This window comes from Salvia hispanica, chromosome 3, assembly GCF_023119035.1.
Source record: "Salvia hispanica cultivar TCC Black 2014 chromosome 3, UniMelb_Shisp_WGS_1.0, whole genome shotgun sequence".
In the NCBI taxonomy this organism is placed as follows: domain Eukaryota; kingdom Viridiplantae; phylum Streptophyta; class Magnoliopsida; order Lamiales; family Lamiaceae; genus Salvia; species Salvia hispanica.
The window spans coordinates 49,940,289-49,968,270 of record NC_062967.1 but is presented as its reverse complement, the minus strand read 5'-3'; the positions used below and the strand labels follow the sequence as shown (position 1 = coordinate 49,968,270).

Here is a 27,982-nt window from a genome sequence, read left to right as displayed (position 1 = left end):
TCAGTATAATTGAGTATTAATCATTGCATTACAATATGTAATGAATGTGATTGGTTCTACAGTCTCACTTTTTTTTAAAATCTCAAAAAACCAAGTCCACAAATATCATTTCTGTTAAATGACTGTATAATGTCCTATAATATTAGGTTACACAAAATTGGATATATCCAAAAAGTTCTAATTAGTTTAATTTGTACAATTTTGCAACGATAAAGAACCTTTTTATGCACACACGACAAACTTGGTAAGAAATTGTATAATTGAAAACATCATGCAATAATTTTGGACAAATGTAGTTCAATGATTTCCTCTTGCAAAGCGATCTTTTTGTGGGGTTGGGACGTGAATAATTAATGATAAAGTAGGGCTGGTTGGTGGGCTACCTTTCTCAAAGCTTATCCACATTATATCAACATCTCATACTCCATTATTTCATACACATGCATGTCAATCACAAAGCCAGCAATCCATAGTTATATCCAATTATTGGACACGATATTGATGGAGAAACCTACCCACCCTCCTTTCCCTTTCACATATGTCATCCTTTATTTATTATCTTATACTAGCATTATCACTATTAAATTCTAATTTCGTTACACTATTAAAATCGAATTTCATTAATATCCTCAGTTCAACTCAGATCGATTAAAATATTAGTCATTCACTTGTTCATATATTTCTCATCGTGTTTTAGTACTATCACATTATGAGTTTATTACACTTAATTTGGACCGGTTCAATTAATGACAAGTCATACAGCGTGCAAAGAGCAAGACAAGTCTGAAACAGGAAATTAAGGTTGCACTGATGAGTAATGAAGGTTCATACTTCATATACAAATAGAAACAACGCCGTCGTTACTAGAAGAAAAAGTCGGGTCAAGGCACCGTTAACCGGCCCTTTTGTCCCAATGCATTCCACGACGTCTCAAGCCGCATAAGATGCAGCTTCTCGACAAAAGGCTCAAGAACCTCGGCTTCTTCTTCCGGTGCAAAGGCCATGCAGATGCTGAGCTCTTGAACCGCGGCCTCATATTCTCTGAATTTAGTTACACATATTGTGAGTTTTTCATCACGAGCTCGACCAAATAAACGTATATATACGAGACTGGATTAATCAAGATATTACCGGCTGTAGTAGAGCATCATGCCATAGTCTCTTCTCATAGCCCAATTGTGCGGCTGAAGGATCAGTAACCTCTCCGAAGCCATGATCGCGAGCCTGCAAATAAACGTGTTATCTAATAACCGAGTTACACGACCATAAACTTGTCCAGTTTTTCTGCTTCATTTCTAAAGATTTCTTCCCTTTTCTTCCCTACTTTTTTCCCTAGTTCTTAGATCAGATATTTCAAATTTTAGCCTATTAAATATTTCGAATTCTACGATAAACAGCTTAAAGATTAGGACTCCAACGATGCAACTCATCGTATGTAATTCCGAACTAGCTAGGGTTATATTTTCGAGTAAGCCTTCCTGGCTTAGTTTAGATTAGTCGGGATTCACAAGTTCCGGCCATGCTTGCAAATAAGCATCTCAAAACCTGTAGGAGAAGACAATAGGCCCTCGAAAAGTCAGGAGAAGGAGACGACGAGGGCTAATGATAAAACCTGAAGATCGAGCAAAGATAGTCTACCTCAGCTCCTGAGGGCGCAGTAGAGGCATGCTCTTGTTGAGCTTCTCCTCAGAGTTGTGGACACAACGGAGCGGAGAAGTCAGCATCAACCCGTGATTCGTTCTCGAAGCACGTTTCCAGTAAAGCCGCTGCAATATACGTTACCAATTTTAGTAACGAAAAATTGTGCAAGAGGTTGATGGTTGGATAGTTAAGAAGTCACTCACAATTAAATTGGCTAGAGTGATTCCAATGATATCTCGGTTGGTTGCAACGTCTAGCCCCAAAAGTGAGTTGCTATTCACATCTGAGGCCCTAGACCGTGGATCGTCCACGCACTTCCCGTTGACAACCGCGAACAAGCTGTGCCCTGAGATCACTTTGAACAACTCCTGTGATGATAACAGTTAGTACAACATAGAGAAGTGGCAAATATAACAATTAACGAAGTGAATTGAGTAAGTGATAATGCGTATGAGTTTGGATATAGGCATATGTACCTCAGGATTTCCAGTTCGGGGCCATATCAAAAAATCTTCCCCGACACGAGATCCCACAATAGAAAGATTGAGTCTTTGGCAAACTTCAATGTAGACGACACTAAGCAAGATTGCTATTAAGAGTCGACATGGATGTACTCAAGTCAGCATTTTGCTAGACATAAGAAAATGAAAACGAACATGTTTGAGGGTAGGTGAAGAAGATATACCGCTGGCGCCACCAGAGCTTAATGCTGAGTGCAGGTACGAGCACTTCGAGTCTACTAAGACAGGTGACCTCTTTAAACCTCTATACTCGAAGAGGACTTTGTTCACTGCATCTAACACTTCTCCCATATCACATCCGATCTCTCTTGGAACCAACTCGGCCTTAACCTCGTTTGCTATGGTGTCCAGCTCCGCCAACCACCCGTTTATATCCTTTCCAGCCATTGGCATGGACTCCACAGAATCCCACCCTTGGGCATCAGGTGGCGACGATGTATCTTTCCTCTCATTGTGGATTGAACGAGCATCCATCTCACGATTGAGAGCCAGATACGCCTCATCTTCCGCGGCAACATAGAGCAAAGCCTGTAGAAAACAATTCCAAACAAACTAAGACAATATCAACAAAGCCAATATAATTTCATGTTATACTAAAATACAACCCCTTGAGAAGCAATAGATTACTAAAGGCCTCGTTTTTTTGTAAAAAAGTACAATATTTGTTTACTCATATCATTACTACGTGCCAACCCATGGATCTTTCACTAGAACTCCGGATACCATTGCACAAAGCATATATCTATATTTGGAATTCAAACCTTACCTAATCCAACTCTAACAAAGATTCTACCGAAACCATCTAAAACACGCTAAAAAAAACAGGGTGAGATCGCACTTTCCGGATCCATAACTCAACAGTCCGGGATCAAGAAACATAAATTTAGCAAGTCGCTTCGAACCAAATGGAACAAAAGTTTACCTTTGCAAGTGAAATATCTTTATCCTTAGATTGGAAAGATATCTCCATAGTAAACTTGTCTCGAGCAGATTCAAGCACCTGATATTGATATATATCATCACAACACCGATAATAATCACTTAATCACATTATTCAACCAAATCACACACACGCACACACGCACAAAACCATCACCATCCACATCACAACTTCAGCAAAAAACACACATGTTCCACAAGATCATCAAAATCAGTTCAAACCTCCTTATAGAAATCGGGTCTCGACAAATTGGGAGAGGTATCTAAGGCAGCAGAAGAAGCCAGAGGTGAAATGCTCAACCTCATCTTCTTGACTGCAGCATTGCTGGTGGAAGCAGCACTCTTCCCTTTACCACAACCAATCCAACATCCACCAAAATTATACCTGATGAACAAAAGGGATATTGGGGATTTTCCAAACTACCACAAAATGCATCTCCATTTATTTATTTACCATACAAAGCAAGTAACACCATAAACCCATATCTTTTAAATCTCATTCAAAACATATACTATATACATACATACCAATCACATGAAACTATGCAAAAAAAATCAGAGTTCAAAATCTTGACAAGAAATAAGGATGGATTCACCAGATACAAAATGCATCTCCATTTATTTATTTACCAAAGTTAGCAAGTATAATCAAAACCTACTCAAATGAAACTGTACAAAATCAAATTTCACACACACACACACGCAAAAATGGTAATATTGACAAGAAATAAGGATGAAATCACCTGCTACAAGGCAGAGCTAAGGAAGATGCAGTCATCATCTTTGTCATCTGCTGATTACTCAATGAAGCGCACAGCATTTTCTTCAAATATGAAAAGAATAAATTGCAAAAACAAATTGGTGCTGACAAAAAAAATAGCTCCCAACTTTTCAAGAAAAAAGGAAAAAGGGCTGCTGAATTTGGGTAAGATACTAAGATCAGAAAAAGGGGATGGTTTATTCTTCCATAAGATTCAAGAATCAAGCTCTCTCTCCTTGATAAATAGCTAAAGACAAAATCTTTGGGATTAAACGGTGGAAAGATTCAATTTTTAAGGGATTGGAAGAAATCATTTTGAGAGATGAATTGGGAGCCCAAAGAGACAAGAGAGAGAAAGACAAATATGGTGATGGAGAAGGGAAGTCGCTACAATTGCAACTGGTTAATGAATTGGAGAGGAAGGTGCTGACACTGATAAAATTCCCAACATCCATAGCATTGGAAAATCTCAACTCCAACATCAGCTTATATAGTCCAAACCCAACTCCACCTTTTCAGTTTTTTAAATATCTCTCTCTCTGAGTAGGAAGGTTTTTGGCACATATGCAACAAATTAATGGCTGATGTGCGGAAAACGGTGTATGAATTCAAGGGAAAGGGGCTCTGCTCTGAAATGTGAATTTTTATTATATTTACATTATCTTTCAAAAATGGGGGAAAATGTTAGAAATTGGAATCCGTGTAAATAATTGAAGATGGTGTTTGTTCAGAAAGACATGACGTTGGGTTCCTGTACTTGTCTTTTTACGCCGATGATATTTTTTTGTGTAATTATTTTACTGAAAAAATAAACTTATTTTAAAATTGGAATTGGATTTGCAAAGAAAATGAAGGGAATTGGATAAAATAAATTTTAGTTTGAAAATAAAAATTTTGGACTATTTTTTAACCATAGTTGATGTCTACGGCGATTCTACATAAATGAATTCGCGATTTTTAATTTGAGATACCATATGAAGACAAAAGGTTTTGTTTTTTGGAATTTATAATATTTAAAGCAAATTTTGAAGCTTAATTATACTCGTACAAATCGAAAGTGTTTTTAAAATTGTGTACCATACGTAATTAACTTATTTAATTGAAAACACTTCAAATTGCCTTAATATAAGATTTGTACGAACTTACCATTACATATGTTTTTTTGGCATTTTGCATGCCTATTTTTCTCGATTAATTATCTATATCTAGTCGACTCAATGCCAAAACATCAGTTTTGTGGAGCTTCGTCATTTCAAGCATTTATAATACGAGTAATAATATTGTCCTTACTAAAGCCATTCACGGTAGTGGATCGTCCAACCTATTATCAGGGGCGAAGTTAGGCATTTGTAGGGAATTGAGCAAATTTACCTATGAAGAAAATTTAAGAATTTGAGGAAGGACATTTAGTGAAAAACTAAAAGAAATAAATTTTACAAGTGACAATATATATATATATATATGAAGAAGAAAATTTGAGGTGGGGCAAGTTCCCCACCTAAGTACTTACTAGGTTCACCCCTGCCTATCGTCTACTACTGCAGATGGTCGTTGTAAGAGTTTTGTATACTTTAAATCACCATATTAAGCGGCAATGCGGTTGGATTTCGCTGTGTTATGGGAGGGCTAGGGTCGTGAACAACATCGTGGTTGCGGTACAAGATCCGATGCAGTACGATACAGCCCTGGTAGTGGTTGCATAGCTTGGCAGGGAGCATTTTTATACTCCGTATTTATTTATTCATTTTATCATATTTTTTTCTTCCATACAACACCAAGCCATCACAATTCATCTACATTTTAAATTTCTCTTTAAAATTCTCTATAAAATTTGATGGATCCCCAAAAATTACTGCTCTGATAAAAGGAATGTTATTATCAAGTTGATATTGATAGTCGACCTTGTAATGGAAGGGAGATGCGGCAAAGGATTGTTGTTCCAAGACCTCATCGACCAAGGACGTATGTGCACCGAGAACGTGAAGAAGTTGTTGCACACCCCGTGCAAACTTGTTATGCCATGCACATTGCTAACACGTTGGCAAAATGTGATGATATTTCCATCAGTGCTCCGATAGACTTGGATACGATGGAATCTGGACGATGCAACAATGCACGTTGGCGATTCAACGGCCGGCATATAGAGGTTATCCGTACCTATTCGACAAGTATGTGATTCCATGTCATCAAATCAACAGGCTTCATATATAGATAAATGCTCTAACATCATAACATGATTTATATGTTTTGTTTTATCTCTTCATTTTTCCCAAATAAATTTTGTTTTATCTCTTCATTTTTCCCATATATTCTTGTTGTTTATTGTATTTCCTAGTTCAAATACCAGGATCTTTAGAGCATAACTCAGATATAAATTTTTTCGACCACGTCCAATTAATCTTGTCTCTAACGTTAGTTTTGATATAAAAATATACTAAATCTTGTTTTAAAGGACAATAATTCCCACATCACAACATGATTAGTTATTATAAAATGATAAATTACATAGAGAAAAGAGAGACAATGCAAACTTGGACCACATGTCTAAAGCATATAAACATGTGACTCAATCGGTTATTTTCATTATTTGTTTTCCAATATGGATGTCACATGTAACGCCTGCCACACTATTTTATTTGTTCACATATAAACATTAAATAAATAGTTACATTTATCGAGTTGTTTCGCCGGTCCTTCTCTATGTGGCAATTATATTTATAAATTATCCAAAAGATAATTTAATTTAATAGAATGCGCACCTTAGTGATTCAAAATTAAAAAAAATTCAAAAAAGTTAAAATAGGGGGTTTGAGTTCTAATAGAGATTCATATTACAGTAACTACGTACTATAATCAGAATCGTTAAAAAAATACCAATAGATTACAAAATAATAGCATCAGAAAATATCAATACAGTGTCAACGATTAACACCGTATTAACATTGTGTTGATACTGTATTGACATTGTGTTGACATCAAATGAGTTTGCATTTTATCACTACCCTATATTAATAATGGTTAAACCATCTTTACTTGAAAGATGATGCATAAACATATAGTTCGAATATGTAAACCTGAAATAATTTTTTTATTATTTATATATTAAAATACTTATATGTACTAATTTAATATTCGAAATAAATCACAAATAATAATATTGAAAGTGAATACGAAGCTCTATTATCCCAAATTCAAATAAAATTCGAAAAAATTAAAATAACGTTGAATATGACGTAATTAGAGCTGTACATCAAATAACACTACTAAAAGCTGAATACTAGTATCATTTTTATAAAAAATAAATCTTGATATATTGAAATAAAGAAAATGAGTAAAATATATCAAAGCATTGCTCTGAATGCGGAAGTGCTATATTAAGAATGAATTATGAATTTTATAAAAACAATATTCGTATTATTTTGAACCCAGACTTTTATATGAAAATTTAACAAACATTTTACCAAGAGACATAACTGAGACAAATTGACACCAATTAGGTGAAATTTAAATTAAAAGTCAGGACATTACCGATTTGGAAAAAATGGAAACACAAAAATAATAAGACATGATTATTAACACCAAAATTGTAGTACTAATTATTTTTGTAGTACAGCATTAGTAAGAAAATAAATTTTCAACAAAAATTTGGTGGACGCCTAGCAACCTAAAAACCAAACACTACATTTCTTACTAATTTAGTAGAGCAACAAGTAATTAAATTTTAAGAAGTGACAAACAGGTAAACCATCACAATCAATTCAAATCATAGAGTATTGATTATCTAACCAAATTATGAAAAAAAAAATTAATACTTCTGTTTTAGATACCAGAATAATCACGACCTTTTAAAGGAATTAAAAAATACTACTGCCAAAACTTCTAGTCGTTCCTAGGCCTAAATTTTTCTCTGTCATATTTGCAATTTTTTTACGTATATTTAAAGGCCTGTAATATTTATAAAGAGCAATCAACAACATATTTTATTTATATCACCCATGTATTAGGTGACATTTATTTTGTACTGCATCCATTTTAAGCTCTGAATTTATCCAAAAGTACACCTTTTTTTTATAATAACAAAGTCTCAAACACCAACGTCTCAACACCTATTGGTAATAACATTTTAGATTTATAGTGATAAAATTAATAACTTGCTAGTCAATTAAGACTAATTAATACTACTAAAATTTGATTTGTTCACATAAGTGCAAATTTAACGTAGAGAATTTCAAAACATTGATAAACATCATATTGGGTTTATTAAGCAGGAGATGAAACTCGAGCTGAACACTTATTGATGCATTATAAACTGTTGCATAAGATCTCCGCCGTCCTCAAGTTTATGGCATTCGTATTACCTCGTATCCGTGAGATACTCGAAGAGGAGATTCCTTGGACACCGGCCTGTCTTCTGAGCGAAGCTCCAAATTCACGTTCATCGTGCCCCAGTGGATTCGACATTTGTGAACTTGTTCGATGCTGAACCTGTTTACTAGGGCAAGCCCAAGGCATCTGTCGACAAGCCTCCATTCGCCTGCAAAAGATCATACTCCATTAGTTTTGTAACATCGGAAGTCGAGAGTTTTTGAAACGCAGGTGGGAGACGTTTTTGGAAAAACACCGAAAGTTGCTGACACAAACCATGATTAACCCTAATTCAGCTGAACAGTTACTTACCGTTTGGGCGAAGATGCCCTTCAAAAACCTGTTCACCGGACTCCGGCCAAGCCTCGTGGACAGACCCATCGATTGCAGTAAAAGACACGTATGTTTCAGTTGGATGCAGCAGATTGAACGTTGGGTGCACTCTTAAGCACACGAGCCTGAAAACAAAGTTAGAGACTGTTAGTTGGTAATGGCAGCGGACTGCGGGAAACAAACAACAAAGAACAGAAAATATAATGTACTGAAAGTGACTTGTGGATCAACATCAGCATGAGGATCAGTTTGAGGATCGAAATCAACGACACCATATAATTTCTTACAAAAGCAGAACCTTTTCGTTCATATAAAACCATTAGTAAGATTGGATGAAAAACCTCGAAAATCCTCCAGATCCAGCGCCAACATTGCGAGCTACAATGCTGGAATCGATTCGGATTGTTTTCAAGTTTTCTTTAGGGATGCATATCTGGCGCACAAGGGCTAAACCGCCTCCTATATCACCTTCTAGTTGTAGCGACTCGGCTTCTCCTGCCTGCTCCAGATCTCGTCTGTTACACAGAAGTTAGCTCGACTGAGAACTACACATTTTTAAATGAAAGCTTCTATAGACAACTGATAAGCTATGATGCAGCTTCACGAACTCCTTTTTTAGTAAGATACAGGTTTTTACGAACGAAAAACACTGATATAGATATGAATACAAACGTGTATATTAAATCAACCTAGCTATTATTAATCTAAACACTTACTCGATGACAGAATACTCCTCCGAGCATCCAGAAGAACGATACTCCAAGCCACTATATTCCTCGTACCCATTGATTTCAACTCTACTATGAAGCCACTGGGTTTCTGCCACACATCCGAGTAGAGTGGGACAAAATAAAACATATGCATGATAAAAATAAGTAACTTTTTTCTTCTCGATATTAGGTTTTATGGAGTGTTATGAACAGAATATTTTGTCAAAAAGCTAAGACAATCGAAGCGGAAATTAAAACAGAAAATCATGTGCATTACTTGAAGGAAGGTGTTCCATGGAAATTATTCTTCCACCAATCCATGGCACGACTTTGAGAGACCAGTCGCCACTTTTGACTTCGACAGGTGTTCTAGATAGTTCTGTTCCTTTGTGTCCAGACACGTTTTCCACGTCTGGAATACGTCTAGCAGTTTCTGCAGCAAACGGGAGACTTATCAATGTCAATGAAAGGAAAGGAATGGAGTCAAAAGGAAAGAGGACGAGACCGTCACTCTATAGGCATATAATAAGAGCAGATCCATAACCTATACGAGTTCTTAGTTGTTTTTCACCAGCTGCAACCAAATCCGACACTTCCCTCTCCGATGGGAATGGAATTTTCAGAGCCTCCCCATCAATACCCCACGCATCGATCTATTTTATTTTCACATCAAACCATCAACATGAAAAAACAACGAAATTCAGAGATCACGATGTCTAGATTGTAATTTGTAAGTAACAGGCCATGAGATAGTTACATACCGTTGCACCTTTCCCGAGGAGTAGTTTTACATGTAAGCGACGGTTGGGCCTCTCCCAAGATCCTTCAGTTTTCAAAACCGTCACATTTACTACAGAAGACTGCCGTTCAGCAACATAAGTTGTCAATAAATATCCTCCTCTAGTGTATTCATACCCATCGCCATCATCTTCAAAGAGCGATCCTATGGCTTTACCAGCTTCGTCTAAAGCTACTAACAGCTGTAAATCATCGGTACGATTAGCTTCCCCAACATGCTGATAAGGTGAGGATGCGGGAATGATAGATCCGCCTTGGAGATACAATGCAGGCAAATCCTAGTCAGACAAAGACGATGATGAGGAAAAGGTACAAATCTTTGAATGGCATTTATTGCTCGAGAAGTAGAATGAATACTGGATGAGAGTCTTCAAAATCAAAACTATGCCAGATTCCTTTTGGCAACTTGTGTTCCATCTCGTATAACTCCTGATCTTGTCCCGTGCTGCAACATAATGAAAATACCGTATAATTCAGAGGCAGGATTTTCGAACCAGTGTGCGCAACTCTAAGGAGCTATCGCTGAGTGAGAGATTTAGAACCTTGCATATATGAGAAGTGGTCCTAAGAGAAATGAAATTTCTTGTGTCCTTAGCTCCAAATCTTTCGGATCTGACACGTTACGAACCAAATGTTAGGAGAATTTACCTGGTCGTCACGGCTCGTTCTAGTGAATTCATCATAATCAGAACATACCAGCAAAAAATGTAGGAGTTGCCACGGGAATGCCCTTTGTATGAGCCATGTAAAAGAGAGTATATATGTGGGGTAGAAGCCGATATCGTCTCTTTAGCGCAAGTCGGCAAACCTCCTCACACTGTGTAGGTGTATCTTCTTAGGCCATCAAGCAGTTGTTTATCATAATTACAGAAAAAAAATATTGGCGAATTTCAAATTTCAGCCACTTTAAGAGAAGCCTTTTAGATGCAAAACCTTTTTAAAGCATTCAATTGTAAGTTTTGTGAAAATATGTTCTAAATTTAGTTTAAGAGGGTCGAGAACACAAACCTCTAGCCCGAAAGACCAGGGTTCGTGATCAATAGTGTCAGTCTCAGAGTGACCTCGACAAAAGGGAAACATGGCGCCCACTCCCATCCACCTTCCAAACAGCTTTGGCGCTGCATTACCAGCAAAGCCACCGATATCTGGCCCCGAAAGTGGCTGACCACTCAGCCCCTGGACACATGCAGAATTGGTCATCCAAAAAGCTTGTTCTTACACCAAGAAAAAATGCTCGAAATCACAGCTGAATTGTTTAGAATACCCGCGACACTTACCAATTGAACAACCATAGAGATACTCATGTGAAGGTGCTCCCACGTGGAAAGATTATCTCCAGTCCATGTTGCAGCATACCTCTGGCTACCAATGAACCCAGCTCGAGTCAAAACAAAGGGCCGTTTTTGTTCATTTGCTAGTTTCATCCCTTCATATGTAGATCTAGCCATCAGCATACCATAAACCTGAAAAGGAGTAAAGAACATCCATTAGGTGGGGAACTGAAATCATAAGCTCCATCAACGTCAATAAGAAACGAACAGTGAGCTAACGAGTAGTACATTGTGATAGTGGGAATGCTTCTGATGGCCACCGAGTTCTTTGTCTCCCCTGTGGACATTGCTCTCCGGCATTGTCTTTGTCACGGTCTGAGAGAAATAATGTTAGCTAACAGAATCAAAAGCTATTTAATGCAAAATAGTTTCGACTTCACCTTGAAGACAGCTGGCTCATTCATGTCATTCCATATACCATCGACACCATTAGAGATAAAACCTTTTACTAGCTGAGCCCACCATGAACGGGCACTTGATTGTGTGAAATCAGGAAATACACAAGGCCCAGGCCACACGTCCCCTAAGTATAGCAGTCGATTAGTCGATTACAAGTGGAATAAACATGTTTTAGAACCCGAAAAGTATAATGATGTATGAAGACAGCTTCTTTCTGTGCAAGCATCAAGAGTAATAAGTACCAACAAAAGGTTGTCCATCCGCAGTTTGAACCCAAATGTCTCTTTCCAAACCACTATCATAGACAAAATAACCAGTCTCTCTTTTTATCCCTGGATCTAGCATCCAGATTCCCTTGAACCCATTTTGATGAAGATCAGCTCCTAGAGACTTCGGATCTGGAAATCGCTCCTGCAGAAGAAAAGAAACACATCAAAAGATGATATTTCTGAATAAAGACAGTCTATACTGATGCCTCTCCTAGAACCTCAATGGACATGACAAAAATCCAAAATCAAATCCAAAATATAAGAGAAACCGTTTTCGAAATTAGTGTCGAATAGATATGAATTGATGCAATTACTAGATACCATACCATGAACTGTAACCAAAATATAATCAAACAACAAAAGGCTGAAAGAATTGTACTAGTAAATGGAAATGGTTGAAAATTTTTTATTCTTAAGATGTTCGTTTTTCTCAATGTCATAGTTGGCTCTCCTTGGTCAGCGATGTGTCTCCGATCCTACTGTCCCTGCCCAAATTCTAGTTGTACTTTGCGAGTTGAGGGTCCTCTTCGACTTTAGTCCACATAGGACGGCTCTCTGATGCATCCTTTTTCTGGAACGATGAGAGAAACATTGACGATGAACTCCAATCGATCTCCAATACCATGATTGAGCGCTCAACAGTCTCACACTCAGATGAAGAAGATGTGTATTGTAAATTGATAAGAATGATTACAATAGGAATGATACGATACATTCAACGGAGTGATGATGGTTGGTTGCATGAAAGATTAGTCATGCAACACTCTCCACAACAAGACACTCTCTGTGTCAAATAAATGGTTGGTTGCATGAAAGAAAAAGAGCGATGATGCTGAAAAGAATAGTCATGTCACAAACAAGCAGAAATGGTGCTTGTTTCTGCGTGTTTCAAGGACAAGCTATTTATCACATTTAACCACCAAATACATATTTTGTAAGTATTAAATGGAAGGTGGAACTTGCCTTGTCAAAAGTGAAACAACGAAAACCATCCATGTAGTCTATGTCCATCCATATGACATCGCAAGGAATACCTTTCTCACGAAATGTCTTTGCTATCTGCAACAACAAGAGAAACAAAATGGTCAAAATTCCATCAGGCTCACCACCAAATAAGCCTTCACTTATGAAATTTAATGTTTCAATTCCAATGCATGAAGATTAAAATCAATAAATTTCTCATACATGCACGAGCAGCATATTAACATATACAAATATACAATGCTTTGATACAAAAGCAAAGATAGCAAAATCGATCAGTAAATATATTTCGACCTCACGAACTCGAGCATCAGAATGGTAGCTCCAGCGGCATTGGTGATAGCCTAAGGACCATTTTGGTGGCATAAAAACAGTCCCTGGCAACAAGACCAGGAAAGGGCATCACCAAACCATGACCAATAAAGACAAAATGGAAAATGTAACTAACTAGCAACTGCAATAGTAATATTGACTTAGTGCAAATTTCAATCATATAATGACATAGCAATGGGTCAATTTTTAAAAATCAAATATAAAGGACAAATAAGATTCAATAGGTCAGCTCTACTGGCAGTTTGCTCGATTTTGTAACGAGGTGAGATATAATGTATGCTTGAAAAGCATGAGGGCAAGTATTTACCAACTGCTCGCGAGTAAGAGGCAAGGACATCAGTTGGTGAAGCAAATGGACCAAATGTAATTACAGGATAAGGCGCTGCAGAAATCAGCTTGATGTTTGATTCCTTTCGCAAATCAATCTGTTAAACATCAATACGTCAATACAATTCCAATTTTGTATAAGTAATCAATACACAAGTACCTCACAGCGTCGAGTAGTATCTGCAAGAACTCCTATTGCCTCTCCATTTGGAAGCACCGCTAGAACCCAAGGGTGTGATTGGTACAATGAAGTAGTTCCAGGGCCATAGCCCCACGCATCCGTATTCCAAGTGAATATCTACACAAACATATAGCATATATACATATATATGTGATATATCAACTAACCTCAGAAAGAGAGATTATTAAAACAAAAGGCTAATAATGAGCTTACCCTCTTCCCTGTTCGTTCAAGCTCCCCGCTAACTTCTCCAGTTCCATAAAACGAGGTGTTTAGAGGGAACTAATTAACAGCCAAATTGAACCAAGTATCAGAGAGCTTCGAACATTTTATTCAAAATGTGAATTCCCTAAAACCAAAAAAGACATACATTGCCTTGTAGTATGATGAAAAATTAGATTACCTCTAAATTGATCAGTTGTTGCCCCTCTACACATTCAAAACTGGGAATGAAAGTTGGAACTTTATGGACATTCGCGAGTGGTGTATCCCTGACTCTCGGATTCTCAAACGAAATGCTGGGAAATGCAGCATTTCTATCATCTGCAGAACAATCAAAGCGGAACACTCCTTCCTCGAGAATTGGCTCATAAACCATCTTCCCATTCCGTGCCTCTGAGCTCAATGCAGTTTCTTCTTCCCCAGTCACCTTCTTTGACATTGCTACTGATCTCTGGTCAATTAACCCCCTTCTAACTTTCACCTTTCTACATGAACTACACCAAGAAACTAACCCAACTTACATGTCATCATAAGTCATTAGAAACAATCAAGAAAGGATCAAAATCACAATTCATAAAATAACAAATCAGCTATGGTTCTTCTACTCAATTAAACAGTAACCCAAAAAAGAGAGTAAGAAAACACACACACAGAGTTCTTCTACTCTATAAAATAGTGACCATATACATAGTGCTATTTCTTCTACTCAATAAAATAGTAGCCCATTAAAGAGAACATGTATATAGTTGTACCTCAACAATATAGTAACCCAAAAAAGAAAAGAAAAATACACTAAAATACAATCAAAGGTAGATGAAACTACAACTCACAACAGAAATGCAAAGCACTTCTTCATGTAGTTCGATTACACAGCATATGTTTATAAATTCAAGACAAAACAAACTTAAAGCATTTTGATGAATTTCAAACAAGTAGTATAGTTAGAAAACATGAAAATCGGGAATGCGACAGCTTACCGACCTGATGAGATGAATCAGAGAAAATTCAGCAACAGGTTTGGGATTGCTAGTCAAATGGGATTCGAATTTGAAGAAACGTGGAGTGTGGATGAGTGACGCGTGTGAGATTCTTGAACTACTAGTGGTATAACTGTAGGAAGTAGTGGAGTAGTAGGACGGATTTGCCATCGTGGTTCCAGATTATGATTGATAGTACCATATTTAGTTTAATCATTACAATATTACACGCGCACAGGTAGAGGACACGTGTCGGAATTTGGACGGTCTAAATTGTTCTCGTGACTCCACACTTTTTCATTTTATTGAGTTGGCCAAGCAGTTTAATTATTGTTTTCATCCAATTTCCTAGTGGGGTTCGATTTTCAAGATAAAATAATACTGCAAAGATATAATCTACTCCTTCTGTCCCGCTTAAAATGACACATTTTCCTTTTTAGTTTGTCCCAACTAAGATGACACATTTTCTTTTTTGGTAACTTTCTCTCTCCAATTAATATAATCAACCACTTTTTCTCACTCTTATTAAAATATTCATCTTTCTTTATCTCTCTACTTTAATACTTACACCTACATTTTCTCTCTCCAATTAAATACTTTAACCAATAATTCCTAAATTCCCGTGCCGGCTAAGCAATGTGTCATCTTAGCCGGGACGGAGGGAGTAGGATTTAGTTGTCAGATTATTTTAGTAATAGAGCTATAACTAACTATCCAATGATTATTCATCTAGGAGAAAAATTTCCCTAGTCAAGGAATACCAAGGCTGCAATCCTATTTGATATGTCATATCCATAAACTTTTGATAAATGGAAATATATATAACTCTAACTCCAACTAGATATATAGATTATGGAAACACTCCAATTATAACTATATACTCCCTCCGTCCCTGAAAATTTATCACATATTTCCTTTTCCGTCCGTCCCTAAAAGTTTGTCACTCTTTTACCATTTTTGGTAGTGGTCCCTACATTTCACTAACTCATTCACACTCACATTTTATTATAAAACTAATATATAAAAGTAGGACTCATATGCTACCAACTTTTTCAATTCACTTTCTAATACATTTCTTCAAACCCGTGCCAGGATAAATGGTGACGAATTATTAGAGACGGATGGAGTACCATTTAATATAGGATGGCGATGGAACCGTTAGATGATGATCTAGAAGATGAAGCCTACATTAAACGGGCACATATGCTTGTGCTTGTGCTATTGGGGGGGTTGATGTTACCCGATGGATCAGGATGTTATATACCTGTGATGTGGTTAACTCTACTTCGAGATGTTGAGGTTGCTTCTATGATTTGTTGGCGAGTGATGCACTTGCTACGTTATATCACAATCTTTGTGAGGCTTCCATGGGTAAAAGGAAAGAGATTGGAGGCCCGGCAGTACTCCTACAGCTATGGATGTGGGAGAGAATGTCCACTTTGAGACTCGATTTTGTGATGACACGTATGCACACAGACAACACTCCATGTGCATTAATGTAAGTTTGTTGTTTAAGTATTTTGTGTATTTAACGACAAAAACATATTAAATTGGAAAATTTCCGCGTTGTAGGTAGACTGGCTCATATCTGATAGACAAATCGTCCAGACATTCTGTTCTACATTATCGTGAACAGTTATCATTACTCCAACATAACCAGGTAAAATGAATACTTTTTTCATATATATGTGTGTTCATTGGTTTATATGTGTTTGTCTAATTGTTTAATGTAAAATTGTTGTTGTAGTTTATTTAGAAGTCATACGTGGTCGTCAATTCCCATACATGTGTCTCGATATAAACAACACATGGAGATCAGTAACATAAATGGTTTGTTGGGAAATTGTCGAGTTACATGAGCCCGAGCATGTCGTGAAACAATTTGGATGGACTCCTTTCATTCCATAAATGCGTGATTGGGGTTTCAATAAAAATCATTTCAAAACAAATCGTAAGAGAAAATCGAAGAAGGATTGGGCTAATTAGAATAGGGCTTACATTCAACATTTGGAGAGAAGGTCGGAGTTCGTGTCTAACCAATACACAGAACCTCTAGAAAACCACGTGCAGGTGATTAGAACTCGGGAATACATGGAGTGGTATTATAGAATAATTATTACATACATCACTCAGCCGGGTAGACTTCCAGATGTGGGAATGAACACCGGTGCATCAACAAGAACACTTTGCGTAAGTATCGTTTTTATAGTTTTTTTTTCATTTTATTTATTTATGTTATTAACTATTCACGTTTTATTTGTTACAGCTTGAGACAGTGACCAGAGTGTTTCACATCACGCGCGGTTTTGACCCAGCGAACGCCGTAGAATTCATGCATGGTCTTAACATGCTTGCTCTTGACTGCCTTAATGATTGCGGTGAGAATGAACGTACGGTCTTACCCCGCATACAGCGCACTGATGTGGATATGTCCCGGGGTTTTGTCCGAAGAACTCGGGGTAGTGGTCGAAGAGGTGTCTGAACAGGCGGGCATGGTAATTCACGTCATTTTAGAATGTCCCAAGACATGTCAGAGTCATCACAAGCCGCAAATGAAGAAAATATGAATTCGGATGACAAAATGGATTTGGACACTCATCGACAATTTTGAGAATGAGCCCGAAATGCAGAATCCACCAGCACCAGATGCCTCTAGTAGGTTTCCTACCTGGTCAGACGCGCCTCAGTCAAGTTGGATGACTCCAATGGATAGAGTTGGGTTACCATGACAGCCTACTACACAACAGCCTACTTCACATGATTCATTTTTTGCAGGTGTTCATATCATGCACTCTCCAGCGAATGAGGAAATAGATGATGATGCTCTACAGAGCAGTGCACAAATGGATCGTCCTAGGAGTAGTGCCTACATGGAGCGCCCCACGAGCAGTGAACATATAGACCCTCCTAGGAATAGTGTACAACTGGATCACCCTAGTAGTAGTGCACATACGTCACGTCCCGACAAGGAACGCTCCAGACCGAGTTTCACTCGGACATTTATGGACATCTTACCACTTAGAAGGTCTAGACGTGACAACAGAGGAAAGGGCCCGACTAAATATACATCATCATCCTTTAAGTAGATTATTGTAGACCGTTATTGGATTTGTTTTGTATTGAGTTCGTCTTTTTTTTTTTGGTGCAATGTGTTTGTACTTAGTTTACGTGGTTTTATTACAGGTGGTTTGATTAATAATTAGGGTAAACTCTATCGAAATTTTTTATAAAATTTTTTATGTGGCCTTTTTTAGATATCCTACTTAAATCTTTCTTTTTAACAAAAAATAACATTTCGCTCTATTACTTTACTTTTCTCATTATCTCTTCACTTTTCAAAAAATAACATACTTTACTTTCTCTTTCTACTAACTCTTTTAATAACTCTTTCTACTAACTCTTTTAAAAACTTCTCGCGTCTTTCCCCTCTCTGGAATTTTTTTTTTCCGGGTACAAATGGCGGATACTACCTCCCAGGAGGTAGTTTTGTAGAATTTGGCCCATAAACACGGCTATTGCCTTTTACCCTGATCTCTCCTAGCCGCCTTCGTTGATCAATCCTCACAAATTGAACTCGCAACTCGATTCACTTCCAATCGGAGTTGAAATCGCTCAAATGTCCGCCTCTTCCTTTCAGTCAGCTCTTATCAAGGGCCCATTACTCGTCGTCGAGCGGCTGAGAAAAATCTCCCGAGCGGCGGCCGCAGTAATCACTGATTCTGAAGCTAGGGATGCAAGGAAGACTTCATCCGCACAAATCCAGGGAAAAGAGTCTAGCTCGGCCAAAAAGGCGATGAAGCCACGCTGGCTAACTGTGGTGAGCATTCTCAATATGAATCTGGCGTTGGCGTTGGTGTTGGTTTTACAAGGTTGCGTGCAGATGCATCGGTGGACAGAGATGAACTCCGGTGGTGATGTGTCAGGGGATTTCGAAGGGAAGTTGTCGGTGGAGAAATTCATTACAATGAAGATGCAAGTTCAGATAATGCGCTGGAGTTGCATTTGGTAAAGGATTTGGAGATTATTGATTCCAGCAAGTGGACTTTTATCTTAGATTGGCTGAAGGTATGATTGTTATTTATATTTTGTTGTATAGTTGGTATATTTAAGACTATATTGATAAATATTCTAATTTTTTTTTCATAGAGACTTATCGATGCAATCAAGAATTGTTGTGAGCATGCGGAACACCGAATGTGTGTATGGCATATGCACAGCATAACAACCTTAAAAAGCAGTTTCCTGGCAGCGATTTAAAAGATCAGGTTTGGGAGGCAGCAAGATCAAGTAACATTCACGGCTTCGAGAAAAAAATGGAACAAATTAAGAACATGAATGAGGGAGCATACAGGTGGTTGATTGAACACACCAAACAAGGAGAATTGGAGTCGAGCTTTCTTTGAGTATCACGCAAAGACATCCTCGTGAACAATATTTCTGAATGCTTAAATAGGGTGTTGCTATTTGCTCGAGAGAAGCCATTGTATGGGATGTTGGAGTGTATAAGAATGTACATGATGGATAGATTCACAACAAGAAGGAAGATTGTCATAACATGTCGTAAATATGGCGAAAAGGGTCATAACAAGAGGAAATGTCCCCAGCTCATTCCTCTTGAATCATAACGTGTTGTTGAAGGTAGCAACCCCAAAGATACACAAGGTAGTTACCTTTTCTATTAAAAACTTACTAACTTGCTTGCATATACTAGTTAATTAACAAGAATAGAATATTGCTAATCTATATCATGCACAGAATGTGGGAAGAAGCGTAGGCGTAGTCGTCCACAACATTGTTGCTTGTGTTATCAACCGGGCCACAACAAGTCACGGTGTACAAGTATGGGTGCTGCTATGTACAAGAAACATACTTCTTCAAGTGTGTTGGCTGGAACTTCAAGTGGGTTGGCTGCTTCTTCAAATGCGCCAACAGCTGGTGAACTTTCGGAATGGGCCACCGGTGTTCAAGCAACTGAAGATGTCGCTGGCGGAGCTGCTCGGGTATGGAAACATGCTGGTGGCAGAGCTACATAATATTAAGAGAGTGCAGTTGGTCTTACAAATATTTGAAGGATTCTACTTTTGGAGATGCTAACTAGGATGCTATTGAGAGGGGAACTTTCATGCCTTTAGTTTACCATATTTTTGCTACAGACAATTTAAAATGAATGTCTCGTCTAATTAGTTTGCAGATTTATTATTTATAGTAGGAAAGAATTTTTATTTGATTTAATCAATTTTTATTTGAAGTAAAATATATTTTATAAAATTTAATATTAAATTGATTAGGTTAAATAAGTTAATTAAATTATAATTCAGTTGTTAAGTTGGTCATACACTTTCACTGTTTATTTTAACAGAAGAAGGGCTTTTTTGGATTAAAACAATATGTTTGGGATCAAAAGGTCACAAACTTAATGTATGGGACCAAAAAGAATTTTAGGGCAAATGTAAGGGACCAAAAGTGGACTCTAGTATTTTTTTTTAATATTTAATAATGCATTGCATTCCGCTAACTCATTTCACTCACATTTATCATAAAACTAATACTCTCTCCGTCCCACTTTAGGAGTCCCGGTTGAGTTCGGCACGGGTTTTAAGAAATATATAAGAAAGTTGGTGAAAAAAAATAGTGGAATGTGGGTCCTACTTTTATATATTAGTTTTATAATACAATATGAATGGAAAAATGTGAGTGGAATGTGGGGCCTATTACCAACTATGGAATATTCTAACCGGGACTCCTAAAATGGGACACCCAAAAGTAGTAAACCGAAACTCCTAAAGTGAGACGGAGGGAGTATATAAAAGTGAGACTAATATAATCTAGAGTGAACTACATAAATGGTACCTGATCTTTCACTTTCGCACGTAAATGGTACCTGATCTTTATTTTATATAGTTTTTGGTACCTATAAATCACATTTTTTATACCTGATGCAATTTTCTTCCCAAAATGCCCTTTAAACAAATATATTTTCCCATTTATGTCATAGAAGATATTTTGGACATCCATAAAATTAGTACCAAAAGTGATATTATAATATCTTCTTTCATTCTCCTAATTCTTTTTACTATTATTATTAATCAATATTAATATTATTATTTTGATGTTATAAATTAATAATTAATTCATTTTTAATAGCATTCAAATATATTTAAATATAATTATAGTTATAATTATATTTAATTATTATAATAATATTATTATTATAATACTAAAAACTAATAGTAATTAATAAATAATTATAGTATAATTATAGAAATTATGAATCACATAATATTATGTAATAATAATAATAATTATAATAATAATAATTATTATTATTATTAGTAACTAATCAATATAGCCTTAATAAAAATTTAACATTGTGAACTGTAATGATATAAAAGTTGAATATTATTAGTTAGGTGTTTCAACCTTAAAATGTGTATAAAATAATTTAATAAAAAATATTCAATTAATTTAATTACTTTAAATAATTAATTTAATTAGGGATTTTGTTTTTTATTTATAGAATGCAATAAGATGTATGTATAAAACACTAAAGAAAGAAGAAAAAGAAGAAAAAAGAACAAAGAAGGAAGAAGAAACATAAATTAAGGAGAAAAAAGAAAAAAAGAAAGGAAGATAAAATACTAAAAAGAAAGAAGAAAATGAGAAAAAAGAAAGAATAAGGAACTAAATAAGAAAAAGAGAAATAAGAAAGGAAGAAAAAATAATCACATATTTGGTTACCATTTAATTGAAATTTCCAAAAATATCCTCCCTGAAAAAAAATCACATATTTGGTATCCAGGGTTATTTTTGTCACTGGGTACCAAAAACGATATAAAATAAAGATCAGGTACCATTTATGTGGAAAGTGAAAGATCAGATACCATTTTTGTAGTTCACTCTATTTTTAATTAAGAAAATTAATAAATAAAATTAGAGGGTATTAATGTCAATTCCCTCTCATTAAAATCATCTTAAAACTTGAAATTTACGTAACTCTCTCGATTTAAATTATTTTTTCGCAAAAAATATATAAAATTAAAGATAATTTTATAAGGATTCCAACGAGATCTCAATTGCATATGTTCCAACGACGTTCGAATGATGAAATTTGATATTTTTTATTTTAGTTTTCGTAAATATTGATAACCAGATTTTTATCAACAAATGCATCAAAAATCTCAATAAAACCATGTAAAGATCTCAATAAATATGTGTTGATATTTTCTTGTACTAGTGTTGATATTCTTATGTCATATTGTTGATATTTGTAATACACTATGTTGATATAAAAAAACATTCACGAAATTTATCATATGATAACATAATGACGATATTACCCTTTTGTTGATATTTTGTCTACTATTTATTGAGATTTGTAAAATTTAATATCATCCACTCATTTTAAAATCTAAGGGTGGAGATTTTATCTTAATTTTGGATAAGAGTGCTATAAGTATTAGAATATGACCCTTCCTAGGAAACATATCATTCATAACAGAAGATATGACTACATAATATGGAATATTTTTTAAAAATAGTTATTTATTAAATTAATATTTCAAAACTAATTATTTAATAATATTATTAATATTATTATGATTATTATTATTATTAATTATGTATTGCATCCGACCCCACGAGCTTTATTTTCTGCGTCCGTCATTGCCGTATCCCACCGACGAGCTTGTGAGATCCTGCAGCAGCGGCGGCAGCTCATCCCCCGGCGCCCACTGCGGGTACTCCACCTGCCCGAACCCCGAGTTTTGCCCATAATCCACCTGCCCGAACCCCGAATACTGCCCCTCGCCCTGCCCCAAGTAGCTCTGCTGGTAGCCGTAGTTGTAGCCGCTGCCGCCGGCGTAGTTGTAGCCAGCGGCGGAGGGGGCTGGGTGGTCAGGCGAGAGCTCATACTCGGGCTCATGAGGGGCAGTGATGTTGGTGAGGGAGCCGCAGTGCTTGCCATCGGGATAGACGAAGTTGGTGTAGGCGTTGGAGCCGTGCATGGACCGGGCGGCATAGTCGTAGGCCATGGCGGCCTCCTCGGCCGTGTCGAATGTGCCAAGATTGTTTCGCTTAGTTGTCTTCTCCTCCGCGTCGTATATCCGCGCGCAGTACTTTCCTGTCCTCTTCTCTAAATCCACGCCCTTGTATTGGGACTGATCGTTTGATCGACTCATTTTGATCACTTCTTAGAAAACAAGAGTCGAGTGTTGTGTTTGAAGATGTTTGTGATTGAACGGGGCTTAAATAGAGAGATTGTAGGTTAACAAATAACAAATTTGGTAATGATGTGAAAAAAATAATTAATTTTGGGATATTTTCTTATGATTTTGCAATGAATTACTTTTGGAATGAAATATTATTTTAGGACATAATTAATGTCTATATTAATATATGTAATTCTCCTATATTCTTTTCCATGGTTATATTTTGCATAATATAATCTAATGTTGTTCAATAATTGTCATATTAGTGTTTAAATAGAGAGATTGTAGGTTAACTAATTTTGGTACGAAATTTTATTATGAATTAATTTTTGAACGGAATATTATTTTAGGACATAATGTATAAGCTGTAATTCTATTATATGTTTTTCCATAATTATACTTTGCCTAATACTCCCTCCGTGGCCATTAGGAGTCTCATTCCTTGGCGGCACGAGTTTTAAGAAATGTTAAGAAAAATTGGTGGAAAAAAGTTAGTGGAATAGGGAATGAAATGTGAGTGAAATGAGTTAGGTGAATGTGGGACCCTATTACCATTTATAGTAAAAGTGAACCGGGACTCCTATTCGCGGACGGACTAAAATGGAAAAACGGGACTCCTATTCGCAGACGGAGGGAGTACAATCTAATGTTATTTTTCATCTAATATAAAAATCTTATTGGACGATTCTAAAAAATGTTTACATACCATCAAGATTTTGAAAGCATTGTTCAGTCATTGTAATATAAGGGTTTAGCTTTTTATTTAGAAATACCGGATCCATAACTTAATTTTAAATAAACAAATACTCCATGAACTAGTTTTAATAATAGAGTTTCTTTTTATAATTTTCTTATTAATCATAATCTATAATATACTACAGTATATTTTAACTTTCTTCCTATTAAATTCAAATAAACTTACTAACTCTATCTTCTCGCCAGTTTTAATATATATTTAGCTTTTACTATACCTTTTATTATTATTTTCAATTCAATAATGCTAAAACTTGTATTTTTTTTTACAATTTTTCGTATATAGTTTATTACTTTGAGAAATTGAGAATAAGAATGTGCAAAAAAAAACCCACTGAATCGGATTTATAGTCTAGTTATGTAGGGTTTTGTGATTTTTATTTTTTAGTCTAAAATGATTGAGTTTTGCATTTTAAATTTGGATATAAAGAAATTAGATTTTCAAGAAAATTATGAATTTAAAGAAATTAAGGATGCTAAAAAAAACCCTACGCATTGGAATTCAATTATAATTTTCAAACATTGAATTGAAAAAAATTAAATTTTGAAGCATAAAGAATTAAAATTAAAATTAAAATTATAAACTCAATTGTATTAATATAACATATATCAAATTTTGCTGCGTGATATATATAGTGAACTGAGCTAAGAAATCTAACATTTTAGAAAGAAAAATGAAAAAAAATATTAACTATATAGCTTTAAAATATTATATAGATGAATTAAAAATATGTGGTTATTATTTCTATTAATACTATATATTATTGTAGCCACCGGCGGCGGAGTCGTAGTTGTAGCCACCAGCGTCGTAATTGTAGCCACCGCCGGCGGAGTGGTCCGGCGACAGCTCATACTCAGGCTCATAGGGGGCGGTGATGTCGGTGAGGGAGGCGCGCTGGGTAGACAAAGATGGTGTAGGCGTTGGCGCCGTGCATGAACTGGACGGCGCAGTCGTAGGCCGTTGCAGCCTCCCACGCCGTATGTTCGCACTTCGTGCTTCTCGTGGCATATGTCTTCACATATATGGCCATGTGTTTACAACTTCTTCCGTTGTGCATTGTTTTAATATTTTGTACTAGATGGGTCATAAGAACAATGATTAGTGACGACCGACCTGTGATAAACACTATTTTGATCTTCATGATCTTTCTTTAACCTATGAACCTCTTTTATCTTGTTGAGAAGTATTTGTGTGTCTTATTGTTAATTCTTTCATCCCCTTCTATCCCCTCTTCCTAATTCCCTCCCCTAGTCACGATTCACCGAGCAATGCTATCCTTAGCAAAGCGCGGTCGTGACAATGCAGCCCAAATTTTTGAATGTTTATCTTAATTCAACTTTTTTTTTATCATCTATATTTATGTTCTTTGGGTCGATGAAATTATTTTCTTTATTATGATACCTGAAGTAAGTCTCTATAAAATTAGTAGCCTTGGGCCAAGAATTGGTTTCAAGTTATTATGGGATTTTATTAATTTTGTGAATTATTAATGATATTGTTAATTATAAGTTATCAACTAGTGAGATTTTATTAATTTTGTGAGATATTGAAATATACATAAATTGATGACTTATAGAATAAATATTGTTTTTTCCAGCAACTAGAAAAGAGTTGAATTCTCTTTACCGAAATAGAAAAAGAAAAAAGAGTTAAATTCCACCAAGATTTATATTTCAGAAAAAAGGCAACAATATAGATTCCTAATAGTATTCAAGATTCGAGATACTAAAAATAATCACAATATTTTGCGACAAAAGTATACACTTCTTTATATTTTGAGAAAAAAAGGCAACAATAGATCCCTTAAATTTGCTTTCCATAATTATATTTTATATTTAGACTAATATTTTACGTAGATTTATATCCTTATATTATAATTATTTCACATAATATAAAATTTTGATACGTATCTATACACTTCTTTAAATATTTAACAAGATTTCCGTATTTATCAATTCTAAAAAATATACTTACATAAAATTAAGATTCGAATGTAAAACAAAGTGATAATAATATACTAATACTAATAGATGTCGGTTCATACGATTTCATTAATAGATGACTATGCTCCATTGTACATTTATCAACTTAAAGTACGATTTTATTAATTCTAAGAGATACTCCTACTACTAAAGTATACGTACATTGTTAAGTTGTCGACTTAAATGGAACAATAGATTCCTACTAGTATTCAAGATTTGAGGTACTTAAAAATAAACACAATATTTTGTGACAAAAGTAAGTTTTTAAGAAATATTTTTGAAATCTCAACGCATTATTAATAAAATGTACTCCTATATAAAATACATCCACGTTAAACATTTAAGTGTTACTCAACTTACTAATTTATTATCATTTGTATAAGAAATTCACCATTCACATAACCATCTTATAATGTAGATTAAGTAAAAAGCAAAGACAAAAAAATTTACTAGTATCAAATCACTAGAGAAAAACGCAAGCATCGATTCGACTGTAATAAATTCAACGGAAGTAAAACTAATTAATAAAAACGCAAAAATTGAATCTAATAAACCCAGCAAAATAAGCTCAAAAAACCATCACTAATAGTAGTAATAAACCATAAACCATAAACCACCACCACTCACTGCCACCCATTCCCATTCCCATAGCCATATCCATACCCCCCTCCGCCGGAGTAGCTACCATCCCCACCCGGAGGCGGCATATACCCGCCTCCGTACCCCACCGCCGAGCTCGTGAGGTCCTGCGGCAGCGGCGGCAGCTCATCCCCCGGCGCCCACTGCGGGTACTCCACCTGCCCGAACCCCGTGTTTTGCTGGTAATCCACCTGCCCCGAATACTGCCCCTCGCCCTGCCCGTAATAGCTCTGCTGGTACCCAGAGTTGTAGCCGCTGCCGCCGACGTAGTTGTAGCCGGCGGCGGCGGGGGCGGGGTGGTCGGGCGAGAGCTCGTACTCGGGCTCATGAGGGGCAGTGATGTTGGTGAGGGAACCGCGGTGCCTGCCGTCAGGATAGACGAAGTTGGTGTAGGCGTTGGAGCCGTGCATGGACCGGGCGGCGTAGTCGTAGGCCATGGCGGCCTCCTCAGCCGTGTCGAATGTGCCGAGATTGTTTCGCTTAGTTGTCTTCTCCTCCGCGTCGAATATCCGCGCACAGTACTTGCCTGTCCTCTTCTCCAAATCCACGCCCTTGTATCGGAACTGATCGTTTGATCGACTCATTTTTATCATTTCTTAGAAAACAAGAGTCGAGTGTTGTGTACTTGTGTTTGAAGATGTTTGTGATTGAACGGGGTTTATATAGAGAGATTGTAGGTTAACACAATTTGGTAATTATGTGAAAAAAATAATTAATTTTGGGATGGAATTTTATTATCATTTTGGAATGAATTACTTTTGGAATGAAATCATTTTAGGACATAATGTCTTGATATAAGTAATTCTCTTATATTTTTTCCGTAATTATATTTTGCCAAAATACTATAATCTAATGTTATTTTAAATAGATTTTATATGATTATATTATGATTGTTTCATCTAATATAAAAGTACAGTACTTCCTTTAGATATTCAAGGTTTCCATATTTATTAATCTAGACGATTCTAAAAAATATAGTACTTGCTTACATACGATCAAGATTTCATTGAAAACTGCATGTTGTTCAATAATTGTTATATTAGTGTTTAGTTTTTTATTTAGACATACAAAAATCATAACTTAATTTTAAATACACTCACAAAGGAAAATATTTTAGAGACATAATGTCTCCAAGCCATAATGCCATAGCGAGGGTTAAATAGTAATATTATATTATATTTTATTTTTAATAAAATTTGTAATTTATAAAGGTTCTTTTTTGCCCCTACGTCTAGAAAATGGAAAATTTGAATAAGGGGTATTAATTACGTATGATATAAATAAGATGACTTCATTATGGGAACTATATATAT

At 35.9% G+C, this 27,982-nt stretch overlaps 4 protein-coding genes across 10 annotated transcripts; all 4 read right to left on the bottom strand.

Moving 5' to 3' along the window:
- Positions 1-784: 784 nt before the first annotated feature.
- Positions 785-4,528, bottom strand: LOC125214774. 4 transcript variants are annotated; one of them, XM_048115925.1, is made up of 9 exons: positions 3,845-4,514; positions 3,324-3,486; positions 3,085-3,162; positions 2,327-2,690; positions 2,118-2,230; positions 1,845-2,009; positions 1,639-1,766; positions 1,132-1,224; positions 785-1,041 (listed from the first exon to the last, which is right to left on the bottom strand). In XM_048115925.1, exons 1-9 carry the CDS (start codon positions 3,919-3,921, stop codon positions 882-884), a joined length of 1,341 nt encoding a protein of 446 aa, XP_047971882.1. In that variant the 5' UTR covers positions 3,922-4,514; the 3' UTR covers positions 785-881. The 4 variants fall into 4 exon arrangements, 3 of the variants coding, with proteins under 3 accessions (XP_047971882.1, XP_047971884.1, XP_047971883.1); XR_007175176.1 differs by having other exon boundaries at positions 986-1,041; positions 1,132-1,545; positions 3,845-4,527; XM_048115927.1 differs by lacking the exon at positions 3,324-3,486 and having other exon boundaries at positions 3,845-4,510.
- Positions 4,529-8,023: 3,495 nt separating this feature from the next.
- LOC125214457 (alpha-glucosidase 2-like) lies at positions 8,024-15,250 on the bottom strand. 4 transcript variants are annotated; one of them, XM_048115492.1, is made up of 22 exons: positions 15,092-15,250; positions 14,292-14,604; positions 14,102-14,170; positions 13,868-14,005; positions 13,688-13,805; positions 13,342-13,424; positions 13,030-13,125; positions 12,040-12,208; positions 11,779-11,921; positions 11,627-11,713; positions 11,345-11,530; positions 11,076-11,243; positions 10,764-10,884; positions 10,610-10,679; positions 10,425-10,512; positions 10,031-10,345; positions 9,814-9,922; positions 9,547-9,702; positions 9,276-9,378; positions 8,901-9,074; positions 8,539-8,684; positions 8,024-8,395 (listed from the first exon to the last, which is right to left on the bottom strand). In XM_048115492.1, exons 2-22 carry the CDS (start codon positions 14,547-14,549, stop codon positions 8,202-8,204), a joined length of 2,991 nt encoding a protein of 996 aa, XP_047971449.1. In that variant the 5' UTR covers positions 14,550-14,604; positions 15,092-15,250; the 3' UTR covers positions 8,024-8,201. The 4 variants fall into 4 exon arrangements, with proteins under 4 accessions (XP_047971449.1, XP_047971450.1, XP_047971451.1 ...); XM_048115493.1 differs by having other exon boundaries at positions 14,292-14,617; positions 15,092-15,240; XM_048115494.1 differs by having other exon boundaries at positions 15,088-15,228.
- Positions 15,251-22,730: 7,480 nt separating this feature from the next.
- Positions 22,731-23,264, bottom strand: LOC125210415 (ethylene-responsive transcription factor LEP-like). Its single transcript, XM_048109974.1, has one exon. It carries the CDS (start codon positions 23,262-23,264, stop codon positions 22,731-22,733), a length of 534 nt encoding a protein of 177 aa, XP_047965931.1.
- A 3,389-nt stretch (positions 23,265-26,653) lies between these two features.
- LOC125210414 (ethylene-responsive transcription factor LEP-like) lies at positions 26,654-27,253 on the bottom strand. Its single transcript, XM_048109973.1, has one exon. The coding sequence runs from the start codon at positions 27,251-27,253 to the stop codon at positions 26,654-26,656; it is 600 nt and encodes a 199-aa protein (XP_047965930.1).
- Positions 27,254-27,982: the final 729 nt, after the last annotated feature.